The sequence below is a fragment of the Mesoplodon bidens genome, assembly GCF_964165515.1.
Source record: "Mesoplodon bidens genome assembly, chromosome: 10".
NCBI classification, from domain to species: Eukaryota; Metazoa; Chordata; class Mammalia; order Artiodactyla; family Ziphiidae; genus Mesoplodon; species Mesoplodon bidens.
In genome coordinates this window covers 63,701,793-63,721,629 of record NC_138172.1, presented here as the reverse complement: position 1 = coordinate 63,721,629, position 19,837 = coordinate 63,701,793, and the positions used below count along the sequence as shown (strand labels likewise).

Sequence of the window (19,837 nt, the reverse complement as noted above, 5' to 3'; positions counted from 1 at the left end):
TTATATGGCAAATAAGTATACACACCTTTACACATACACACAAATAATACAAAATACCTGAAGGGCCGTAAGGATATTTGCTAAGGCTTGTCCGTATGTGTCATGACAGTGAACAGCAAGAGCCCTGGGTGGGATTTCTTTCATGACACTTTCCAACATCCTCTTCATGCTTCCTGGAGTTCCCACTCCAATTGTGTCTCCCAGGGAAATCTCGTAACAGCCCATGCCATACAATCTCTTAGACACCTATCAAGAAAAGTGACAGCTAGTAAAACAATGGAAATGAACACACTCAAACCCTGTTGTTCCTTAGCAAACATCATCTAGAAGTAAACATCACAACTAAGATAACTTGCATATCCATGGAAAATGTATATTTTAGTTTTCTAGTCCTTTTGTTTGCTCATTAAATCCCAAGCATTCTATAAAACTTTGAATGACATTCCTGTAATTATCTTTCTCTAATATTCAAGTTTGCCTCAGAATCGTATCTATCTAAGTAGCTACATGTTCATTTATGAAATTATAAACTACAATTTCATTTATGGGAGGCTTATTTTCTCAGCCCTTTAATCAAACAGAAGCATCACAAATTTACTTTCGAACTAGTATCTCTCAAGGTGGTCAAGAGATGTCAATGAAGTAGCTTTGTAATTGGTACAGACACTTGATATTTTTGGCTTAAATTTTCTAGCTCATAAATAGATGCTCTTGAGTCCGGTAAATTTTGTGCTCCCTTCAAGCCAAATAACTGATGTTACTTTCAAAGAGCAATATGAATTTTCATGAAGGCAGCATGGTATGTTGACAAAGACATGGCTTCTGGAATCAGACAGGCCTGGATTGAAATCTCAGCTGCCACAAATGCTAGTCATGCAGAAGATGAACTTTTTGAAACCTCAGTCCCTATTCTGTAAAATACAAACAATAAAACACCATTATTTAGCATGTTTTCTAAGCCTTACTACTTAATTTTTCAAAATTACAATAATAATGATGAAGTGAGTGCTGACATGTTTGGTTGTGAAAATGAGAATATATAAAAATCACTTTGTGCAAAATCAGACACATGGTCACCCCTTAACTCACGCCTTATGTGTGTCTTTGGTGCTTATTTTACATCAGGTGCTGCCCTAGATGCTGGGATATGATGGCGATGCAGATGTTAAGGGTCCGGGCTCAAGGTATTATGGAATCTGGAGTCAAGTGAGGACAGACGCTAATCAATTCCACTCAGGAATGTGTAAACACAGCTAACATAATAATTTTGGAACAAAGAAACAGGATTCTAAGAGCATGTAGCAAAGGAAATTGACCTAGATCTGTCAAGCAGGAAGGGCCTCAATGACAGCCTGAGATCAAGTCAGCATCAACTTGTCAAAGAGGTTGCAGAGGAAGGGTGTGAGAAGAACATTCAGGTGGAATTTCAGGCAGCTGAAATATCAAATACTAAGGGGATTCCAAGTAGGAAGGAAGGTCATGGGAATTCCCTGGTGGTCCAGTGGTTGAGGTTCTGCACTTCCACTGCAGGGGGTTGTGGGTTAAATCCCTGGTTGGGGAACTAGAATCCCACATGCCACAGGGTGTGGCCAAAGGAAAAAAAAAAAAAAGGAAGGAAGGTCAGATGCCAAAGACAGATGTGACAAGAAAGCAAAAACTAAGGGGGGATGGGGCTCCATAAACCTGGGGAGGAAGGCCCGCGGCAGAGCATACAAAGAGTACACACAGCCTTGCAAACTGACCGGGTTTAGGATTTTGGTTGAGGAGTCTATCATAAGAGCAGTAGAAAGCCTTGACCGAATGTGGAGTAGTGGTGACATAATGGAATTTATGTTTCAGAAAGGCAGTATCAATACAATATCAAAAATAGTTTGAAGGGAACTCAGAAGAGCTACCTAGTCCAGGTAGGAGACAATTATTGGATGGAAACTTGGATTAAAAAAGCATAATGCTGATTCTTCTCTTTCTTCTCCTTTATGTAAAAAGGTACATACATTCAACTGTTAAATATACAGGTCTTTGGAATCATATAGAAAGCATGTAGATGACTAACTGAATTTCTCTCTTCATTTCCATCTGTATGTTTTTGGCCTCACATTGATAGAGCGATTAATCACCTCAAAACTCCCTATTAAATGTTGGAATTTCTTAATGGCCACATAGAGAAGAATGAGGCTTCCATCCAAGTGGCTGGAGGAAAATCCTAAGTGTGGGGTCAAGGCAATCCAAGGGCTACAAGAGTGGCCAGAAGGAGGGGATGGTCACTAGCTCCCAATTCTGCTGAGAAGTCAAGACAAGGACTGAATAGGATCTCACACTTCTTGACCCAGGTGCTCAGTAGTGATCTTAACAAAGAGGGATTTCAGTGGAGTGAACGGTCTAGATGTCATTTTGGAGGCTGATGGAGAGTTGGTGGCACAAGGGTAGATGGGCACCACTGCTGCAGGCAGCCCTTTGAAGAAGTGTAGATGTGGAAGGATGGAGATAGATCATCGACAACTAGCCAGGGATGCTGACTTAAGGAAGTTTTCACATGGAAGAGGCTTGAACATGTTCGAGTATCAGTGGGAAGGGCTCTGCAGTTGCATGTACAGGGGAGTAAGCGACAGGAAGGACTAGAGGCTTCAACAGAGGGAACACAGTCTGCAAGAGTCATTTTGGAAAGGAGACAGGGAGTTGTTCCACACAGGGTAGTGTGGAACAGAAGACCAGGTAAGGTCGCTGGTCATGAATTCCTAACGCTTCCAATCTGCCTGTTCCAGGATTCTCTTCAGCAACACCCTGGATATTATGGAGCAGGAATGCAGAGCCTGAGACAGTGTGTGGTCTGTCCAGAGGTGGCACAAGCCAGAAGGAAGAAAAGCAAGGGGTGGGTGTACAGGCAGAGTTGGATTCAGGTTTTGTAGAGTCTGAAGTTATACTATTTTGGAAATGTTCTTTAAGAAAAGAATATATAGGGACTTCCCTGGGGGCACAGTGGTTAAGAATCCGCCTGCCAATTCAGGGGATGCGAGTTTGAGCCCTGGTCCGGGAAGATCCCACATGTCGTGGAGCAGCTAAGCCCGTGCACCACAACAACTGAGCCTGCGCTCTAGAGCCCGTGAGCCACAACTACTGAGGCTGCGTGCTGCAGCTACTGAAGCCCACGCGCCTAGAGCCCATGCTCTACAACAAGAGAAGCCACTGCAATCAGAAGCCCATGCACCACAACGAAAAATAGCCCCCGCTCGCTGCAACTACAGAAAGCCCGTGTGAAGGAACAAAGACCCAACACAGCAATAAATAAATAAATAAATAAATAAATAAATAAATAAATAAAATTAAAAAAAAATAAAAACAGTAAACTGATTTTTTAAAAAAGGATATATAGTTGTGAATACAAATTAATAACAGAGACTTAGAAGGGCCCCGTGCCAGCGAAGGACTGCAAAATTTCAGCTTCATAAAGATGCAAACTATTATACATAGGATGGATAAACAACAAGGTCCTACTGTATAGCACAGGGAACTATATTCAATATCCTGTGATAAACCATAATGGAAAAGAACATGAAAAAGAATACATATGTATAACTGAGTAACTTTGCTATATAACAGAAATTAAATGCAACATTGTAAATCAACTACACTTCAATAATTTTTTTAAATATTTAAGTTAATTATTTTATAGTATTGATATATCTGCCTCTGTGGGCAATTGTCTTGCTTAATTAATAGATGATGGTATATCTCTCACTGGAAACATCTGCAGTTCAAATGAATACACAAAAGAGGAATGGCTTTAACCAAACTGAAAGTTTATCCTGTCTAAAGTTCTATATTCTAACAATCCCATCTTCACTGCTTCAGCACCACATTCCTAAACTTATAAAAATTAACCTTAACAGAAGTGCACAAGAATATGCTATTTCATATACAAATGAGTTTCTGAGTCTAATATAATTTCAAAGACAAGCATTTTGTATTCATTGGTATCAATTAAGAAAAAGGAACAGGAAGTAGAAAATGAACTTCAATAAGTAGGTCCTTAATGACTATAATCAACTGCTGTAAAATTGCTCTGGAATAATAGCAACTTGAATCTCAGCAGAAAGAGCTATAGAATCTCAAAGGAACAAAAACACGGAAGCAGTATGTACTCTGATACAAATGTCAAAATACGCAGGAGACAACAAAGGGACATTACTTGAGCAACCAAGGCAGTTTGAGTGTATGTGCAAAAACTGCCCCAGAATTCAGATAAAAAGTAGAAAGGTTGCTCAATATGTTCTATTCACATAAAAACAAATCAGGTGTTTTTATTCCCGCAAACTTTGGACACCCATATGATAAGAATCAAATGTTAACTCTGGACAATGATAGGCACTAAGTCTTTAGCGTTAAAATAAAACTATTAGCTAAGTGATCAAATAAATGCCTCCCAGTCCATGGCTCTCCTTGGTCTAGTTGTGCAAATGCAATAAACATTAGGAAAAAGAGCCCACTTTTAAAAATAATACACATAATTTTACCATGAACCAGAAAACCAGGTGTATATCTTACTTCTGTTACTTTCTGCGGTGTGATGTTTCCTTCATATGGACAGCCCAGGGCACAGGATACATACCTAAATTTAAAATACAGAACCATATAAATATGCATCTGGTGAATAAGCCATTTCCTAATTTCCATTTTATAAAAATGAAGAAATAGCCAAAGAGTCATCAAGAAAATTTATTTGACTCTATTCCTTCATTATTATTCTCAGACCAAACAAAAACAATTGGGAACACTTTCAATTTAACTCACATTTTAATTTTTCTAATAATTACAATTTGATATATGTTATTGATGGCAGATGGGAATAAGACAAGTGTTTATCTCGTGAGGTTGCTTAAACTATAGCAATACATGAACATTCAAAGCAGAAAATACCAGTGAAATATATTGTTTTATTTCAATAAGTATATACATTCAACTGTTAAATATCCAGGTCTCTGGAATCATATAGAAAGCATGTAGATGACAAACTGAATTTCTCTCTTCATTTCCATCTGGATGTTTTGGCCTCATGTAGATACAGTCATTAATCACCCCCAAACTCCCAGAACTGAACACAACCTCAAAGTTCACCTTGTTTATCTCTCATGGGTGTACCTAAAAATCATCCCCAACAGAAGTGTCTAGTCTATGTTTAAAAGGCTCCAAATAAAGATATTCCATAAACTTCTTCAACAATTTAATATAAAAAGTCAAGCTTTTCTTGCAAGGATGATGATACATTTCCATCTTAAAGTATGAAACTTTAGAAAAAGCCTCTTTTAGCTATTTTCAGCTCAACACCAATCCTATTTTATTAAACTTTTCTCAGAGATTTTACAACACTTGTATTAAAATAATGCACCATGTGTCTGATCATCAGGAATGAAGCAATTCACATGAGAGAGAGAGGGGTTGTGGGGAAGAAGGCTGGAAACCCAGTTCTTTGGGCCAGAATATGAAAGGCTTTAGATAGCAAGCCCTTGAATACTGTGCCATGGAGCTGAAACTTTGAGATCCCTGAAAATTATTTTGAGACATTTGTATGACAAGATCAGGTTTGTTTTCCAGAAATGCAACTCTTCATAAATTCTGGAAGTGGGTGCCAAAGGAAAGATGGAGGCAAAAACATGAGCAAAGATGATCCCATGTTTCCTTGATTGAATGTATATATATGTGTAACTGAATCACTTGGCTGTACAGCAGAAATTAACACAACATTATAAATCAACTATACCTCAATTTAAAAAAATGCGGTCAATTGGAAGCCACACTAATTTCACAACAGGTTTTGGGGTAAAAACATGAAATATAGATTCACTAATTCAATACATATTCATTGATCCTAAAGATATAACCAAATTTTGAAAGTATTAAAATGTGAATAAAAATTGGGTTTTGGAATTAAAATAACTAAGCAGTTTCATAAGCCAGGCAAGCAGTTATGAGGACAAAGAAGGAGAAAAAGAAGATGAAGTCAAGTAAAATTTGAAAGCCTATGCTGGACAGGAAACTCATCTCTCTGCTCTTTCAATCACTATAATTTAAGCTTAATATTCAAATAATTTGTATAAATTTACTTAAGATATGCAGAAAAGAAACTGTTCTTATGTGAACATAGTACTGGAGAAGGTGGCAAGGGATGAAAAACTATTTTCTTTTTTAACATCTTTATTGGAGTATAATTGCTTTATAATGGTATGTTAGTTTCTGCTTTATAACAAAGTAAATCAGTTATACATATACATATGTTTCCATATCTCTTCCCTTTTGCATCTCCCTCCCTCCCACCCTCCCTATCCCACCCCTCTAATTGGTCACAAAGCACCGAGCTGATCTCCCTGTGCTATGCGGCTGCTTCCCACTAGCTATTTATCAATTCATGTACAATGATGATAATGTGTTGAAAAGAGAAGTACATTTATTCTGGACCCCAATTATCTAGATGTGATTAAAAAGAAAGTCCAAGCTATTCATTTACATGCAATCCCTCTAAATGCAAAAAAAAAAAAAAAAAAAAAAAAAACAAGCAAAAATCCCCAACAAATATAAGACAATAAAAAACAAACAAACCTCTCTAGCATTCTCTTAACTGAAAAGTAACAACCTGGCTATAGCTACCCCTTTATGCCATGACCCTAACTCTCTCCATTTGCATTTTAATTCACTAGAGTTTTCCCTCTGAGTCCTTCCCTGTTCTATGGTTGGCATGGTCTTCATTCTCCATTGCATGTTATCTTCATATGTTCTTCTCCACCCTTCTTTAACCTATTCACATGTGTGGCTACTTTCTGCAAAGTGAATGCAATGGTTCTTAACTGTGTTCATTAACTGTACTTTAACACTCGAAAGCAGAGGTTGGCAAGCTAAGTCCCAGAGACCAAATCCTGCTCATGGCTCTTTTGCAAATAAAAATTTTATTGGAACAAAGCCATGCCCATCTGTTTACATATATTCCATGGATATTTTGCATTATAGCAGCAGAATAGTAGTTGCTCAAAGACCATCTGACTCACAAAACCTAAAATATTACTATCTGGCTCTTAACACAAAAAGCTTGCCAACCACTTGTAAAAAGTGAGGAATTTTTGTGAGTGTGAAATGGCTTCCCTCATGATGAAAATAAGCTACCACGTCTGCTTTGACTGGTGGCAGAAGTCAGTTTCTAGACCTCTGATCTTCTCTGAGAATCTATTACAATGCTTCTCAATCTTGGGTGTACAGAATCACCTAGGGAGCTTAAAAAACAAAACAGACACTGGTGGGTAGGACACACTCCAAATCAATTAAATCAGAAACTCAGGGAATAGAATCTAACCATTAATTATTTTAAAATAATTTTCAAAGTTCCATTAAGCTGCCAAAATTGAAAACCACTCAACTATTAGCAATACTTCCTCACCTGGATTGTTGGATTGACACCCTTATGTAAAAGTGATGTTACACAGCAGTGAGAGTATCTAATCTCAGGGATTTCCTCACTGCTACCCCACAGCATCTATCTTTGATTGGACCCACAGTATTCACTACATTTATCCATCTTTAATTGGCTGGTGGTTGATTTCTTATAGACCTATTCCAAATAGTTTCTACTCGGCTGAAGCCCTGACCTGCAACCTCTCCATTTCTTTTTTCTTTTCATTCCTTCCTTCTTGTTCAATGTCCATTTTATTGGACTACAGCCTTTAGTATTTTTTTTCAGCAAGGGTAGACTTTTGCAGACTACTTTGTCAACAAATAGCTTTATTTCACTTGTATCAATGTATAATAGTTTGGTTAGGTATGGAACTCTAGGTTGACAAGGTGTGTTTTTTTTTGCCATTTTGAACATATTATTTCACTATTTCTTATCTCAATTTTTGCTGATGAGAATTTTTCTGTCTAATGATAATTCCTTTATTTTTATAGTAATTTTTTCTCTACTGTTTTAGGATTATCTGTTTATACCTAATACTCTACATTTTATAATGAGTATGTCAGGACTTGTTATACTTCTTCAATATTAACATTAATGCTTTTGTTCTATTCTAGAAAATCATCAAAGTACTAGTTCATCAAAATATCTATTTTCCCTGTTTTCTCCTTCTGGGAATTCTATTAGGCATTCTCTCTTAATTTCACTTTCAAAATTTCTATTATCTTTCTGTGTTTCATGACTGCAGTTTCCTCAAATTCTACTTCCAGACCATTAATCCTCTCTTCAACTGTAATCTGCTGTTCAGTGCAATTATTGTTTTTATTTAGCACATGTATTTTTCATTTCCATTTCTTTTCCTTAAATCTTCATTCTTTTTTCCATAAAGACCTGTTCTTTTATTATGTTCTTCCTTTGCCTTTATAAATAGGTCAAGCATTAATTTACAATATCCTTTTCAAATTATTCTATGTCTTTCTTTTCAGTGAAAATTCTCCTGCTTTTTCTTTTTCTTCTGCTTATTTTTCTTAGGATATTTTGTTTCCTTATGTGGCCTGTAATTTTTACCATTAGTGCCTTTTCATGGTGATTTCAGTTTCTGTAGAAGTTCCTGAAGTGACAGTCCTGAGTTATTTTAATGTTCCTATAAAGGATATCTAATTTCCTTTTTCTCTTGCTTTGCAGACTCTACCAGTTCCCAGGCAAATGCCTACCTTCACTTCTCAGTTTGGGTTTCCACAATACTCATATGTCATAAATCCACAACCCATAACACTGGCACATATTTTAGTGACTTTGCACTGGCAAGGAAGTGCTTCCAGGCTCCAAGAACACTCAGTTCCAAATCCAGTCTTAGCAGAACATCTATCTTTTCCCATATAGATTTTAAAATCTCATTTCCAAGCCACCAGGGATTATATCTGGAATAGATAACCCCATGTGTTAGTGGCATCAGCCTGCATCCTTACCACACTTTCTTTGATGAAATCTGAGGACTTTCTTTTCTTTTCTGAGCTTGGCTATATGTTTTACAAGTTGTTATATTTATGTGTCTGTAATGGGAACAGAAAAGGGAGTCTCTGTATCAGCTCAGTCCCCTATAGTCTCTCTCTCTCTCACTATTACACAGATAATTCCAGGAACAAATTCCCAATATTCTTATGAACATTACAAATTGATTGCTTGACACATTCACATGACATATGAAGCTCAATATATCCAAAATGATGCTCATTCCTGTTTACCCCACATTTGCCATTAAAAAAAAAAGATACAGTCATTTTCAGCCACTAAATCACTTGAAAGTCAGCTTTGAGAACACGTTCATTAACCAGCATTGGCCGGTTCTTCCCTCCAGGCTCTAGAGCATATGAGCTCTGCCAGCGTCAGCCCACATGGACAGAACAGTACCCAAGCCCCTCCCCAGGATGGTCACAGATGTCACCTAAGTGCCCTCCTTGCCTCTAGTCTTACACCACTCCCTCATTTGCACTCCAATATCTGTTGCCAAAATAATATTCCTAGAGCATATTTTTACACTCTGAAAATCCTTAATGGCTTGCCATTGTCTACTGAATAAACTTGATATTCAAATTCAGCAATTTGTGAGGCCTCATCTTTCTACCTCTTTTGCATTTCACGGCCTCAAAAGCTCTTATACAGTAAATATAAACTTCTTCTTCTTATCCAAACATTTCTGGAGATTTCTCTTCACTATGCCTTTGCTCTTTGTAGATTTTCTACCCTGCCTGAGGAGGCCATCATTTCTGATTATGTTTCCATATTTTTACCCATTTTTAATGATTTCACATTATTGACACCTCCATGAAGGCTTCTACAAATAACTCCAGAGAAATTTAATGCAGTCTTAATTTGAACTTTCATAGGATTTATCTGCATGTCTCTTAAAGTACTTGGCTTTTTTGACCATATAATAATTATCTCTATACATATTACATCCCCAGTCTGCTGGGAACTCTTCGAAGTTAGGCTTCTTTTTTATTTTCATTATTACACATAGCATCACAAGAGAGCACACTATATAAAACAATATTTCTTGAATGATTTAATGCAAAAATATGTTAGTAAAGATGTCAGTTTAACCTTCTGAATAATTTCCTATGAAATTCCTAATCTTTACAATCAAGGTATAGCCAGATTCAGGTTCTTAACATTCTAAATTCTGTAGTCAGAGATGACAGCACATATTTGGGAGTTCAGACTTGGAACCATGTTTTCAACATTACATAGGATGACAGGGTAATACAGGAATCACCAACTATATTAAAGCCAATTGTACTAAAATTACAATAAACTCTGGATAGAAATGTGAGTTGTTTTATTTTTATTTGTGCTTGCTGAGGCCATTTATCAATATTCTGCAAAATCATGATAAAAGATAAAACAGAAGCATTCAAGTTTTTAACAACTTTACCTAGCAGAACTGAATCATGAAAAATAACCTACAGTTAGGCCTTACACAGGTCTACCTTCCCACAATTAGCCCATGTTCCTCAAATCATCCTGGCATAAAGGAACAAAAAGACTGAGTAAAAGTCTTGAATAAATATCACAAACACTTGGAGTGTAAAGAGTCAACCACTCCTATCCTCAGAAGAGAAAAACAATGCCAAGAGTGATGAGATGAGATGACATGTAATGTCAATTAAAGGTAATTAAGACATTTAAATATAGAAGCAAGTTTGATGTACCCGTGAAGAATATATCAACCTATAAACAATATAAAATGGTACTCCATTATTAACAAGCCACTTATAAATAAAGTTGAGAGCCTATCATGCACTTATCTCTGTGGATGATATAAGAAATAATGACCTTCCCTTGGTCTCAAAAAGCAATTCTGCTAAAATTCTCCTTTTGCTCTAAAATGCAAATTTCACAAGAAATAACAAAACACATTCTTGCTCAAAAGCTGTACATGAAGGCTATTTAGATGTAACTTCACAAACACAACTTACACATATTAACTGTAGCTGGGTATGTGTTATCTGGCAGACAGCCGTGACAGAATAATATGTTAGGCTAAACTAAGTAGAACTCAAACAAAACATATGTACAAAAGAAAATAGCTTTAACAGATGTCTCACTGTTAGAGTTTCATGTGCCATATTTTGGTAGATGATGATTTGAATTGCTCTTCCACGCCAATGCAAAGGTCTCAGTTTAACAGTAGAAATTGGAAAGAAACTTTGACCAATAAGCTGTCCACTTATAGGAAGATGGTGCCATATATGCAAGTGAATTCCACTGGGATAGATTACCTGATGGAACACATTTGCTTCATCAATGAGAAACACTGCCTGCCAGTCACTGTGTATATAAAACACTAAGCCCTAAACAAGGAGGCTCATTATCTTACTCAATAAGGATGCTATTTCAGGATCAGGATCCATAATGACATTTTGCATGAGGCTGGGGAAGGATAGAAAATACATGTTCACATGACCTAGATGGTTTGGCTAACAAACAAGTAGGCTGCAAATTCTTGAAGAAACGTGTTGAGTTACAAATTCTCTCTCCAAGGGAAATCCAGTGAAAGCTGACCATTTTGAGAAAGAACACTGAGCCCTGACTTCACAGCTGTTAGAAATGGTTGCCATTTTAAAGGCTAGAAATTATATAGAGTTAGGCAACCAGTCAAAAATAACTAAGCACAGGAAGAATTTCCTAACATTGAGGGTCTTTCCTCGAAGAAATTGGTCACTGATATAAATGATAAAATTTTATTCAGAAGCATTTAAAAGCTGATTGGGTTTTCATTGGTTTTGTATAAGAAGAAAGTAGGTGATGAAGGTGACAGTAGGTGAAGAGCTATATAAAATATGCACCTTAGACTCATTATGGTTCTATGAAAACCTGATTCCTTGTCTCCTCCAAAATACCTATCAATATTAATCACATTGCAATATTAATCATATTGCAAAACATTATCGCATCTTAAAACTGTCTTTGTTTTTCCATACCTAAAAGTTTTCTATGGCTATCTATATTAGTTTAATCAGTAATTTGCTTTTTATTATTCCTTCTCATTATTTTGTATGTCTACTTTTTCTGGGAATTTGAGAATAAATTCAGCATTGACAGTTCACAGTGAAATATTTTTGCAATTTGTATTTTTTTTAACAGTGGGTGAATAATTTTGTTTGGCTCCTAAAAATGTTATCAGTTGACTTCCTTCAACTTTCAGTAGGCTCAGACTTTCAGGAAGTTAATCATGGATCAGATCATTCTAGGCCACTTTATAGAAGAGGCCTAAGATGTAATCATGTAAAAGCACATTGCTTTTATATGCACACCTGCTGACTTTGTGAATTTATAACATGTTTATAAGCATCTAATAATGAAATGAATAAGGCACCTTAGAGATAGTTTCCTTTCTAAATTAATATTTTCACAAGAAGAGTGAGCATGTGATTCTTGTGACGTCATTAAAGAGAAGCTGATACTCACTTCAAACAAAAAGGAATAAAACCTGAATGCCTGAATTGGGGAATTGAGATTGACATGTATACACTGATGTGTATAAAATTGATGACTAATAAGGACTTGCTGTATAAAAAAATAAATAAAATAAAATTTAAAAAAAAACCTGAATGCCTTATATGATAGATGAGAACACTACTTCATATCAGAGGGATTTCAATTTTAAACAGATTTTGACAAACCAAGAGATAGTTCTTTCAATAAATGCCATTGATAAAAAGAAAGAAAGTGATTAAATTTATAACAGGCTTCTATTTTTCTCTGTCTTTTTAATGCTTTAAAAATTAAACAGATAAGAGAAAAATAACCTATATTTTTTAAACATATGTGAAATACACGTTAAAGAATGAAGTCCAAAATGTAGACATTTCATTGCTCACTAACATACAATGTATGTGCAGCAGTAGTTAGCTGACTCTGCATTTTATGTCAACGATCTGGCACCATGTCTTTCCCCAATGCGTCCCATATGTTACATAAAGTTCAGAGCATGTATAAAAACGTGTACATAGGCATATGTATGTGTGTGTTTCCGGGAGGGGAGGAAACAAACAATAGCCTTCATAATTTTAATAAAAGCTGCTATTTAGAACATATGAAACTTTACTGTTTTTATAGAAGCTTAAATGGCTTTAGTGAGCCTTTATAAAATGTGTCCTGCCTCATGGCCTTTAAATCTGACAGCAGCTGGCGATATACATTTTCTGGGTGATGATCCATGTTGATGCAGCTGTTGCCATAGTAACACTGGCTGGAGCATCTACTTCAGGTTCAACTAGTTGAGCATGGCTCTTTCCCTTAAATGAGTACCAATGGCCTATGACTTTTAATGATGAGTACCTACCATCTAGATTGCCAGTGAAAATAAAATCTAATTTAAACTCTGTAAAAGTTTGGGAGAGAAGATAATTTTCAACTGCACAAATAGTGAACTCATATCCATCCATCTGAAGGCATAGTTCTAAAAATGACTAGTGTTTCAGAAAATTGAGGGCTTGTGCTCCAAAGGAAGGAAGTCTGTGCTGGAAAACATACATCTGTCTATAGTATAACTACAATAAGTGTCTGATGTACTTTCACTGATTTCATTTGGCTGTGGGTGAGCTCTCATCCATCTGCACTTCTGTACTCTTCTTATCAAAGCCTGAAAAACTTCTTAGTTGTAGCATGGTTAGAAGTTTCTTTATTGATACGACAATATTAAATGTTCAGCAATCAGTATTAAAGGGGAGTTAGGGTTTCTATTAGCCTTATTAAGTTACCTATTCTATTTTATAAAAACTAAAATGATAAAATTTGTTATTATATAATTTTTTCACATCCATCTTTCAACATTTAAAAAAAACACTTTCCATTTGAAGCATAAACTTACATGTACCTGACTTCTTAGAGTTTTGTGTTTTTTTCAACTTTCCAATGTGAATTACTTTACTCCACATTTAAACATAAATTGAAATAGAAGAACAGCTTCTTCATTTTTCCCTTTCTTTTAAAGGGAAGAGAGACAAATCAACTTATGTATGTTTGAATTTAGAAACTTAAAGGACATCTCTCCTTTTTGATGGTGGTTATGTAACTTTTGCCTTAAGAAGAGACATCCTTTATTTTCTGTCTATGGAAATACATTATCTTGGCTTTTAAACTTTCTTGCACGCCCTCTGCATGTTATGTATGCATGTCAGTTACAAAAATATCTTTATATATTTAAAAAGTCATGTTGGAAATTTACTAAGGAGAAAGGAAAAAGAAGTTAAAAAAAAAGGAAGCAAACCAACAAGATAGCTAACTATGGTGTAATCTGATTCTACTTGCTCTCCAAATGACCTTGGTTGAATTCCAATCCTTTTCTAATCCAGTCACTCCAAATTGGATCCACTTGTCTTTCTCATTAATGACTGAATCTTTCTTGCCACTATGAACTTTGCTTACTTCAACCATAGGAAATACAACAGGCATCTAAGCCCAGTGACAGCACTCAGCCTTCTGTTACAAACACTATGCATTTTAATTTATGAAGATGATATGGCATGTTTATCATATCTCCATAATTATAAAAATAGAAAATTAGCTAATGTCTGAGAAACAACTTCTTTCTTAAGTAACAGAGAATTTATTATACATTTCACAGATATGGCCCTGAGTATAGAGCCTGTTTGCACTAGATGCTCCCTTGCTGGCCTGGAAGCAGGCAAGAACTAAACCAGTTTCCTCTCTCTTCTCCTTCCCCAAATAATTTTGCTTTGGGGGTCACACAGAGAAAACCTGGAAGTCAGCTGTTAAGGGGAGGCTGAATGGGTAGAATTATGGGCCCAGCGCCCCAGTGCAGTTCTCAATTTTACGTTTTACATAATCTATTGAATTTCTGTACACTATATTCTTTGAAGAAAAAGCATGGTTCTTAAAAACATTAAAAAATTTGGAAACCACACTAGATGATTCTTTTCCAAATGCTACTATGAGTTCATAACAATCTATCCATTTACACTAGGCTGAGATCCAAAAATGACTGTATTTGGATAATTTGGAATTAATAAAATGAGTAACAATGTCAGTTGCAATCTTGGTCCCTCTGACCTCAAATGCATGACAACATAAGGGCTAGATATGCCCTCATAATTATCAGCTGATATTAATGAGGTAGTTATAGTAATAAGTATATAATCATGGCCCTGATCACATAAGATCAGGGTATAAATAATATACCCTATGTATATTATTATATGTCATAAAACAATGTCTAGATAGTTCATAAAGAGTTTTAACAGTTGATGTTAATGAACTAAATAGAATTTGTGGGATTTCATACGTACCCTCGTGTTGGAATATTCATGTGTCTTGCAGACTTAACGACCTCCTCAAACTTCTCCATACTTTCTTCAATAGCACAGTTAATATTCTTCTTACTAAAGGGTTCAGAGGCAGCACCAAAAACGGAGATCTCAGTGGCTCCTGCAGCAACCTGAAAAATACAAATCAAAGGCCAAAGCTAGTAATTCCAAAAACATAAACAAGAGCAGCTGAAGCAATGTTAACTATTCTATAAAGGAATACTTAAATTCTTTAACATTCTCCTTAAAATTTAAAATTAGATTTTTCTCAACTTGCTGCATACACCCTTCTGAAATGTAAAATTATTTTATGATAGCACAATAATTCCACAAACTACAACACTCATAAATCACAGAATATACAATGATGACGTTCCAATTTAATTTTGCCTTTCCTAAAATTTATCCTCAGCAATATTTTAACCGTAATTATGGAAAATACTAGCACCCTAATGAAACCACTTGATATCTATGGAAAACTTTATTTTTACCTAATTATTAAAAGTGAGGCTAGTAAATGCTTTATGTTTTTCTTCTCTTCTTACCACCCAACAGAAAAATATTTTTTCCAAGTCATCATTTAGATTTTGCTCCAAATTTTCTCCCTACCCTTAACCTCACTTCCACTGTTTCATACCTTGACTGTGACAACCAAACTCTTGTGTGTCTTTTTTTTTTACAATTTTATTGGAGTATAATTGCTTCACAATGGTGTGTTAGTTTCTGCTTTATAACAAAGTGAATCAGTTATACATCTGTTCCCATATCCCTTCCCTCTTGTGTCTTGTGTGTCTTAAGACCTTAATCCTCTTGCCAGTCTTCAAATCCAAAATGTCGACCTAATCAATTCTCCCTTTTTCCCCTTTGGCCATCTTCTCTCCTCCCTCCAGGCTTCCCAGTGCTTGTTTTCAATGTCAAGCCTCCTAGTTTTCCAGCAGGATTTTTAAGACTTTCTATTAATATATCTCTAGCACTGTGCCTAGATTCCCCTTTCTCTCTGATACCCTATTAATACATTAAGAAAAAAAAATCCTGTCATCTCTCCTCCTTTTAAAAAAGTACTGGTTTCCACTCTTCCATCCAAAATAAATTTTTAACGTTTAAAATTAAAATTCTGTGGATAAACAAGTTCCTACTGTATAGCACAGGGAGCTATATTCAGTATCTTATGATAAACCATAATGGAAAAGGATATTAAAAAAGAACGTATAGATAGATAGATAGATAGATAGATAGATAGATAGATAGATAGATATAGATATATATAAAACTGAATCACTTGGCTGTACAGCAGAAATTAACACAACATTGTAAATCAACTATACTTCACTTTTAAATTTTTTTTTAATTTAACTAAATTAAAGTACTATTTATTGAACACCTACTATGTGCTGGTGTTGTATTTTGCATGCCCTATTTCTAATCCACCAACAATTTTGTAAATGAAGTATTATTATGACGATTTTACAGATGAGAAAACTGCGGCTCAAAGAGGCTAAAACACTAATAGGAGGTCCCAAGGCTAATAAAAGTTCTGGGGCCATGTTTCAAACACAGACTTGCCTGACTCCCAAGCCAAGGTTTCTCCTATTACTTTCTAAGCTACCCTGAGGGTGTACTCTCATATCTTTCTCAAGGTGGTTACATTCCCTACTTCTTTAGGACCGGATGACAGCAATATTTATAATTTCTTAAAATGTCTCTTTCTTTACAATGTGATAAAATTTGTATTAATTCAAATAAAAGTGGTTTCACAAGATACACTAACAGGTGATACACCAACTAGCACCCACAATTTCAACTTCATGCAACCTAGTCACAAATACAAAAATGAAAAATATCCATTAACACCAAAAATAGCTGCTGCTCAACTTTTACAATAAAGCCATGTAAACATAACACCTCAAGCCTTTACTTAAAACTACACTGATTCTTCTAGTATGTGTAATTATGAAAGCTTCTTGGCATATAAATTCCCAAGGCACATAGGATTGGAAGAAACAAACCGGAAGACAAATAAGGAAAGTTGGTAGAGGCAATTCCAAAGACAGTGATTAGCTCCATGTAGAGGGCGGGAACAACAGCAACCTCAGAAAAAGTGACAAAAATAATTCCCCACTACAATAATATTAATAATTATAATATTGTATTGGGAAATCTTTGTTATATTTTGTATTCCTTGTTTAAGTGGGGAGCACAAAATATACTTTCAAAAGAATTTCATCAAAATGGGTAATTGTATTTCTGTATTTTAATTCTTGAATGGTTAGACTGGAAGAGCCATTATGTGGAGCATTTTAGTCCCAACAATGTCACAAGTTCACTGATCTCCATGTACCTACATTACGGGTATTAGTGATAGTATTTATGCAGGATAACAAGGGAGTCACATATCACACCAATTTAACTTTGAAAAGATCTTTACAACAAGAAGCATATCAGTTTTAGAAAAATTAGTAGCACACTTACAGCACGGTGGAAACCCTGAAGATTAGGAGTAAGGACAGGATATCGAATTCCTGGATATTGACGAATGCCCTTCATCACTTCAGTGTGATCTGCCATCTTAAATACATAATAATTATATAGAGATACGGGACTTGGAATATTCTATCAAGCATGCTTTTAGTTTTTCAGGAGGTTATAATAATACAGGCAATTATATTCTATCAATTCATGTTTGAAATAGCAAAACCATGCCAGATAAGTAGTTCTCAATGTCATAAATACATAATAATGAGATCTGGGTGTAACATCCTCACATAATAGGATCTGGTTAAGTGACTGATTACAGACAGTCAGGAATTCTGAACTCTGGTGTTTTCACTTGACTGGTCTTTATTCTCTTCCGTTCATTTTATGGTCAAGACTCCAATACCCCTGATAGTGGGAAGAGTTTGAAAGGCCATAGGCTGTGCATTTACCTTCCACATGAAAGTTGTACATCCAAATAATTTTTAACATATGAAATTTTACAATATTTAGTAAAGTGTAAATTACACATGTCCATTAGAAGAATTTAACAAGGTTGAGACCTTAGTATATTATTGGTTTTAGTTAGTAATAGTCATAATGCTTTATGTAGTTCTATCCTTGAATTACTATTTGTTCTTATAACGTGAACAAATAAATACAATGGAGCACACAGCAGGAAACTTATCCTACAAAGACTTTATTTTGTATATTTTCTATGAATCTATTAAAAAAAAGCCAACTTTGAATTAAACTATCAAATTTACCAGTTTGCTACAAAGTCTATAATTTAGCCTCCTAGAGCAGTAACTGATGATCAAATCCCATAATCATCACCTAGAGAAATTACCATTGACATAACCATGAGCTTTGCATATTGAAGAATAATAAATTATGGCATGAACAATAAATATAAGGAATAATATATAAACAATGAAAAGTATACAAAATGAACATGGAGAAAGCTGTAAAAACATGCACCAAACCAAACTTTGTATCTTCAGTATGGGAACGGCTGAGGGAAGACTTGTTTTTTCTCTATATACCTTGACTTGTTAAAATAAGCATGTATTGTTTTTAATTTAAAAGGAAATAAAAGTAAATTAGAGTATAAATGCTTTTATTAGCATAGCTACACATTTTTTTTAATGTGAAATGTTACAATATTTACCCTTACTGGTCCATTAGTCTTATTGACTCTGAGTTAAATGCCAGTAGAATTCAATTTAATACTTTCAATGATTATTATTTGGAATAATTAAATGAATTTTTAAATACATTTTAAATTTAAAATTAAATACTTAAGATGCAAAAAAGCACTTTCCACTGACTTCCATCATGCCTTGTTGACATTTAAGCTTTCATGTTTCATTCAATCCAAACACATTTAATTCTGTCTAAAATGTGATTCTTGCTCACTTATTTCTTAGGATCACAGCCACCATTGCCCACCCCATAGCTGCATCCTTCACAAAAATCATCCACCACAGACATCTACGATGCATAAAAGCCAAAGCTTGTTTTATTCAAAGCCTATTTCACTTTACCCTAGAGGTTTATTGAACATCAACTGTGTCCAAAGCCCTATGCTAGGCCCTGTGGGAAATATAAACACTGGAAAGTAACATCCTTGCACTGAGCAATTTGCAATATATTTGGGGAGATCAAAGAGATGCACTAGGAAAGTTAACAATTCAGAAAAATATACTGGTTGTGAACAAGAGCACAGTTTATAAGAGTTCAGAATGTGGAAAGGTTGGCAGGGCCTATGCTAATCTAGGAAAGTTTAAAAGAGTATATGGGATAAGAACTACAGTCCCTAATATAACATAATGACAATTTTTTAAAATGGCCACAGCAGTATTTCCAATCCCACATGTTCTTCCAAAACCTCACCGATCTCCATCAAGAAGTGGATGCTATTTATCCTCCACTTGAACCTAGGCAGGCTTGTGATTGCTCCATCAAATAGAGCACAGCAAAAATAGTGCCACGTGAATTATGAGGCTAGCTTATGAAAAAGGATAGAGCTTCTATATGGCTTTCTCCTTGGGGGGAGCCACCATGGGAAAGTCAGCTGATGTGCTCTGAGAAAAACTAG

The 19,837-nt window shown here is 35.4% G+C and overlaps 1 protein-coding gene across 6 annotated transcripts in view; it reads right to left on the bottom strand.

Moving 5' to 3' along the window:
- HMGCLL1 (3-hydroxy-3-methylglutaryl-CoA lyase like 1) overlaps nucleotides 1-19,837 on the bottom strand; it is a gene marked incomplete at both ends in the record, with an annotated part of 135,467 nt that overhangs the window by 56,427 nt on the left and 59,203 nt on the right. For 4 of the 6 annotated variants that reach the window (XM_081246481.1, XM_081246483.1, XM_081246484.1 and 1 more), the window contains 4 exons: nucleotides 58-246; nucleotides 4,543-4,606; nucleotides 15,247-15,395; nucleotides 17,734-17,829. In XM_081246481.1, coding sequence (XP_081102607.1) covers nucleotides 58-246; nucleotides 4,543-4,606; nucleotides 15,247-15,395; nucleotides 17,734-17,829 — 498 coding nt within the window. The remainder of the gene's footprint in view (nucleotides 1-57; nucleotides 247-4,542; nucleotides 4,607-15,246; nucleotides 15,396-17,733; nucleotides 17,830-19,837) is intronic. The other 2 variants (XM_081246482.1, XM_081246485.1) reach the window with 2 other exon arrangements.